Source organism: Cervus canadensis, chromosome 6, assembly GCF_019320065.1.
Source record: "Cervus canadensis isolate Bull #8, Minnesota chromosome 6, ASM1932006v1, whole genome shotgun sequence".
In the NCBI taxonomy this organism is placed as follows: domain Eukaryota; kingdom Metazoa; phylum Chordata; class Mammalia; order Artiodactyla; family Cervidae; genus Cervus; species Cervus canadensis.
In genome coordinates this window covers 25242889-25249825 of record NC_057391.1, presented here as the reverse complement: position 1 = coordinate 25249825, position 6937 = coordinate 25242889, and the positions used below count along the sequence as shown (strand labels likewise).

The following is a 6937-nucleotide window of genomic DNA, read 5'->3' as shown; positions in this document are numbered from 1 at the left end:
GTTGAGAGGTTTTATCATAAAAGGATGTTAGATGATATGGTTTCTTGAGTTATATGTATGTTTTCATCACCATCATCACCATCAACATCATCATTATCCTGATTATTTAGCAAGTGTGAAGAATATATTATCAAATATTTGTCATTTAAAATGTGAACAGTGCTGCCTAAGTACAAGCATGCCACATTTTATTTTCTTCACCGATAGTGTTTTTCACAAATTGGAGGATTGTGGCAATAATGCATAGGGCAAGTCTGTTGGTGCCATTTTTCCAACAGCTTTTTCTCACTTAGTGTCTCTGTGTCACATTTTGGTAATTTTCATAATATTTCAAACTTTTTCATTATTATTATATTTGTTATGGTGATTTATAATCAGTGTTGATCTATGATCAGTGATGTTATTACTATGATTCATTAAGGAATCAGATGACAGCTAGCAATTTCTAGCAAAAAATGTATTTTTAACTTAAGGTATATATATTGTTTTACCCAAAATGCTATTACATATTTAATAGACTACAATATATTTTAACAAAGCTTTCATATGCACTAGGAAACTAAAAAATTCATGTGACTTGATTTTCTGTAATATTCATTTTATTGCAGTGGTCTGCAACTGAACCCATCTTATCTCTGAGGTATACCTGTAATTAATGCCACTCTTATCCCTAATAATAATAACTTCTTTCATATTTTCTTAGTTATCAGTATTTCAGCAGCAGCCCTGTTGGCTGGATCGATGGATGGAGGGAATCACTCGGTGGTGTCTGAGTTTGTGTTTCTGGGACTCACTCACTCATGGGGGATCCAGCTGCTCCTCCTGGTCTTTTCCTCTGTGCTCTATGTGGCAAGCATGACTGGGAACATCCTCATTGTGTTTTCTGTGACCACTGATCCTCACTTACATTCCCCCATGTACTTCCTACTGGCCAACCTCTCCTTCATTGACTTGGGAGCCTGCTCTGTTTCTTCTCCCAAGATGATCTGTGACCTTTTCAGAATGCATAAAATCATTTTCTTTGGAGGCTGCATTGCTCAGATCTTCTTCATCCATGTCATTGGTGGGGTGGAGATGGTGCTGCTCATCGCCATGGCCTTTGACAGATATGTTGCCATATGTAAGCCTCTCCACTATCTGAGCATCATGAGCCCAAGGATGTGCATTTTGTTTTTGGCTGCTGCCTGGGCCCTTGGTGTCAGCCACTCACTGTTCCAACTAGCATTTATTGTTAATTTGCCCTTCTGTGGTCCTAATGTATTGGACAGCTTTTACTGTGATCTCCCTCGGCTCCTCAGACTTGCCTGTACAGATACTTACAGACTTCAGTTCATGGTCACTGTCAATAGTGGGTTTATCTGTGTTAGTTCCTTCTTTATACTCCTCATCTCCTACATCTTCATCCTGTTAACTGTTTGGAAACGCTCCTCAGGTGGTTTATCCAAGGCCCTCTCCACTTTGTCAGCTCACATCACTGTGGTTATTTTGTTCTTTGGTCCAACCATGTTTGTCTATACATGGCCACACCCCAACTCCCGAATGGACAAGTTTCTTGCTCTTTTTGATGCTGTTCTCACTCCTTTTTTAAATCCAGTCATCTACACATTCAGGAATAAAGAGATGAAGATAGCAATGAAGAGAGCTTTCAGACCACTCATGATTTTTAGAAAGATTTCATAAATAGTGTTAGAAGGATTTTTATCCTGATCATGTCACCTGTATCTGGAATTTTAGAATTAGCTTTATTTTGTTCATTAGAGATTAATTTGAGTATTACCACACTCTTTAAGGATGCTCCTCTTCCTTAAAAATAATGAAAATTTAAACAAATAAACCTTAATTGAAAACTTATGTTGATTTATATGTAATTGCACATATGTGTACTAATTATAATCATTTCTTTCTAGCTAGATCTTTGCTTCTCTTTTCTCTTGTGATTATAAATTTATTATTATTTCAATATATCCATGTATTTGCTCACCATCTGCCTCTTGAGGTAACTAATATGCTAGTTATTCATTTGCCATTAAATCTAAGTAGACTTTGAAAAGATGGATATGAGTATTACAGTCTCCTGAGACTCACTGAACAGTATCAACAGCAATAACAACAAAGAGATATAATGCAAAAGTTGATACAGACATTTAAGTCAAATCATAAAAAATACATAAATAATCTGAAAAGGAAACAAGAAAGGGTAAAGAAAAGAATGAAAGCTGGGACAAACATAAAATAAATGATAAAAGGGTAAAGCTAAATGACCATTTTAATAATCTCATTAAAAATAAAGGTCTGCATACTAATTGAAGACAAGTATTATCAAATTAGGGAAAAAACCCTAAACATATGCTGTGTACAAGAAACTCACTTTAAATATGATATATATATATACATATACATATCATAAATATGATATATATATAACATATACATAACATATATGTATATATATGTTATATGTAGAAGAGTGGAAATTATACCATGTAGTGCTAATCAAAAGAAAATGGAAGTAGTTATATCAGTTAGAACACAGGAAACCTATATAATGCTATCAACCAATTTGATCCAGTAATCATTTGTAGAACAACCTACCTGACAACAGCAAAATGTATACTCTTTTCTCAAGTGCACATGAAATATTCTTGAAGACAGAACATATTCTGGACAGTAAAGCAGATGTACCAAGTTAAAATAATTAAAATTACACAAAGAATTCTCTGAAAGTAATATAATTAAACTAAAAATAAATTGAAGGCTATCTGAAAAATCTCCTAATAATTGGAAATTAAACTGTATACTTCAAATAAGACATAGGTCGTGAAGAAAGTGATAAGGGAAATTACAAAGTATGTGAGTTGAATGGAGATGAAAATACAATATCAAAATTGGTGGAATTCAGCCAGAGCAGTGTTTAAAAAGTTTATACAATTAAAAGCTAATATTAAAAAATAAAAGAATTATTAAACCAATACTCTAATATTTCACTTTAGGATGATAAGAGAAAGTTAAATACAAATAAAGAGAATAAAGGAAGCAATAATGATAATAGAAAAAAAAAACTTCTTGAAAATAGAAAAATCTATAAAGAAATAACATTGAAACCAAAAAGAAATTTTTGAGAAATATCAATACAATTGAAAGATTGCTGAGAAGACTATAGTGTCATTATTAGAATGGGAAAATGTGATCTCACTATACTCTAGACACATCAAGAGAATAATCATAAGATATTATAAGTAACTTATGCCCATACCTTTAATTCTAATGAAACATTTTAATTCTTAGAAAGTATGAAATATACGAGTTGATTCAAGAATAAACAAACAACTTGAATAGTCTTATATTAGCTAAGGAAATTGAATTACTAGCTTAAACCTTCCTCCAAAATCTCTAAATCCAGAAAAATTTTACTGGCAATTTCTGTCAGACATTATGGAAGAGATAATATCAATTTTACACAAATTTTTCGAGAAAATCACAGGGAGGGAACTTCCCAACTTGGTTTCTGAGATCAACATTGCTCTGATATAAAAAAAATACACTACAAGAAACAAAGCAAAACAAAAAACTACAGACCAATATCCACCATAAAAGAGACATCAAAATGCTCAACAAAGTATTTGACAATCAAGATGGGATATATATAGGTGTGATAAATACATCATAACTAAGTGGGGTTTAGTCAAGGAATGAAAGGCAGGCTGAAGAGTTCAGTATCAATTGACAGAAAAAAAGATTTAAAACTACATGCTTGTCTTAATAGATGTAGAAAAAAACATGACAACATTAAATACCCAGGGTCTTCCCTGGTGGCTCAGTCAGTAAAGAAGCCACCTGCAGTGCAGGAGACCTGAGTTCACTCCCTGGGTCAGGAAGATGCCTTGGAGAAGGAAATGGCAACCCACACCAGTATTCTTGCCTGGGAAGTCCCGTGGACAGAGGAACCTGGGGGGCTACTGTCCATGGGGTCTCAAGAGTCAGACACGACCTAGCAACTAAATGACTATTCATGTTTCTTAATAAAGGAAAAAAAGGAATTTCCTTACTCTGATTAAGAATATCAACAAAATCTTACAGCTAACATTACACTCATTGGTGAAAGACTGAATGTTTTCAGTCTAAGACTGGGAACAAGGCGAAGATGTGCATCTTCACCACTCCTACTTATAATCACATATGTCCCAGCCAGTTGAATAAGGCAAGAGAAGAAGAGACATGCAGTTTAGAAAAGAAGAAATAAAATTGTCTCCATGCACTAAAGATAAGATTTTCTATATAGTAAATTCTAATGAATGTGTAAAACAAGCTTCAAAAATTGAAGTGAGTTCAGTAAGGCCACATGATTCATGTCAATATATAAAATTCAGTTGTATTTCTACATACTGGAGATGAACAGTTGAAAACAAAATATTTATTTTAAAGATGCCACTTATGATAGCACTTATAAACATGGAATACCTCACTATAGATATAACAAGTGTATGCTGATAATTACAAAACATTGATGCAATCAATCAAAGAAGAGATAAGGTGGCTCAGATGGTAAAGAATCTGCCTTCAATGCAGGAGACCTGGGTTTGATCCCTGGGTTGGAAAGATTCTCTGGAGGAGGGCATGGCAACCCACTGCAGTATTGTTGCCTGGAGAATCTCCATGGACAGAGGACCCTGGCAGGCTACAGTCCATGGGGTCACAAAGAGTTGGACACGACTGAGTGACTAAGCACATCACAAATCATAAATTGAAACACTCATATTATTCCTATGTCAGTTTTTGCCAAAGTCATCCATAGACTCAACAAAGTCCCAATCAAAACACCATCAGATTTTTAAAGATATCAACAAACAGATTTAAAAATCTTTATGGAAATGCAAAGGAACCATAATAGCCAAAATAAAATTTAAAAAAATTATTTATTTATTTTACTTTACAACATTGTATTGGTTTTGCCATACATTGACTTGAATCTGCCATGAGTGTACATGTGTTCCCCATCGTGAAGCCCCCTCCCAACTCCCTCCCCATCCCATCCCTCTGGGTCATCCCAGTGCACCAGCCCCGAGCATCCTGTATCATGTATTGAACCTGGACTGGTGATTAGTTTCATGTATGATAATTTACATGTTTCAATGTCATTCTCCCATATAATCCCACCCTCGCCCTCTCCCACAGAGTCCAAAAGTCTGTTCAGTACATCTGTGTCTCTCTTGCTGTCTTGCATACAGGGTTATTGTTGCCATCTTTCTAAATTCCATATATATGCATTAGTATACTGTATTGGTGTTTTTCTTTCTGGCTTACTTCACTCTGTATAATAGGCTCCAGTTTCACCCACCTCATTACAACTGATTCAAATGTATTCTTTTTAATGGCTGAGTAATATTCCATTGTGTATATGGACCACAGCTTTCTTATCCATTCATTTGCTGATGGACATCTAGGTTGCTTCCATGTCCTGGCTATTATAAACAGTGCTACAATGAACATTGGGGTACATGTGTCTCTTTCAGTTCTGGTTTCCTTGGTATGTATGCGCAGGAGTGGGATTGCTGGGTCATATGGCAGTTCTATTTCCAGTTTTTTAAGGAATCTCCACACTGTTCTCCATAGTGGCTCTACTAGTTTGCATTCCCACCAACAGTGTAAGAGGGTTTCCTTTTCTCCACACCCTCTCCAGCATTTATTGCTTGTAGACTTTTGGATAGCAGCCATCCTGACTGGCATGTAATGGTACCTGTTTGTGGTTTTGATTTGCATTTCTCTGATAATGAGTGACGTGGAGCATCTTTTTATGTGTTTGTTAGCCATCTGTATGTCTTCTTTGGAGAAATGTCTGTTTAGATCTTTGGCTCATTTTTTGATTGGGTTGTTTATTTTTCTGGATTTGAGCTGCAGGAGTTGCTTGTATATTTTTGAGATTAATCCTTTGTCTGTTTCTTCATTTGCTATTATTTTCTCCCAATCTGAGGGCTGTCTTTTCACCTTACTTACAGTTTCCTTTGTTGTGCAAAAGCTTTTAGTTTCATTAGGTCCCATTTGTTTATTTTTGCTTTTATTTCCAATATTCTGGGAGGTGGGTCATAGAGGATCTTGCTGTGATTTATGTCAGAGAGCGTTTTGCCTGTGCTCTCCTCGAGGAGTTTTATAGTTTCTGATCTTACATTTAGATCTTTCATCCATTTTGAGCTTATTTTTGTGTGTGGTGTTAGAAAGTGTTCTAGTTTCTTTCTTTTACAATGGTGGACCAGTTTTCCCGGCACCACTTGTTAAAGAGGTTGTCTTTTTTGCATTGTATATTCTTGCCTCCTTTGTTGAAGATAAGGTGTCCATAGGTATGTGGATTTATCTCTGGGCTTTCTATTTTGTTCCATTGATCTATGTTTCTGTCTTTGTGCCAGTACCATACTGTCTCGATGATTGTGGCTTTGTAGTAAAGCCTGAAGTCAGGTAGGTTGATTCCTCCAGTTCCATTCTTCTTTCTCAAGATTGCTTTGGCTCTTCGAGGTTTTTTGTGTTTCCATACAAATTGTGAAATTCTTTGGTCTAGTTCTGTGAAAAATACCATTGGTAGCTTGATAGGGATTGCATTGAATCTATAGATTGCTTTGGGTAGTATACTCATTTTGACAATATTGATTCTTCCAATCCACGAACGCGGTATATTTCTCCATCTATTTGTGTCCTCTTTGATTTCTTTCACCAGTGTTTTATAGTTTACTATATATAGGTCTTTTGTTTCTTTAGGTTGATTTATTCCTAAGCATTTTATTCTTTTCGTTGCAACGGTGAATGGTATTGTTTCCTTAATTTCTCTTTCTGTTGTCTCATTGTTAGTGTATAGAAATGCAAGGGATTTCTGTGTGTTAATTTTATATCCTGCAACTTTACTATATTCATTGATTAGCTGTAGTAATTTTCTGGTAGAGTCTTTAGGGTT

At 35.2% G+C, this 6937-nt stretch overlaps 1 protein-coding gene across 2 annotated transcripts; it reads left to right on the top strand.

Annotated features, from left to right (window-relative positions):
• The first annotated feature begins 732 nt into the window (after positions 1 to 732).
• On the top strand, positions 733 to 6347 carry LOC122444094 (olfactory receptor 4F3/4F16/4F29-like). Of its 2 annotated transcripts, XM_043472896.1 has the most exons (2): positions 742 to 1648; positions 6164 to 6347. In XM_043472896.1, exons 1-2 carry the CDS (start codon positions 742 to 744, stop codon positions 6268 to 6270), a joined length of 1014 nt encoding a protein of 337 aa, XP_043328831.1. In that variant the 3' UTR covers positions 6271 to 6347. The 2 variants fall into 2 exon arrangements, with proteins under 2 accessions (XP_043328832.1, XP_043328831.1); XM_043472897.1 differs by lacking the exon at positions 6164 to 6347 and having other exon boundaries at positions 733 to 1680.
• Positions 6348 to 6937: the final 590 nt, after the last annotated feature.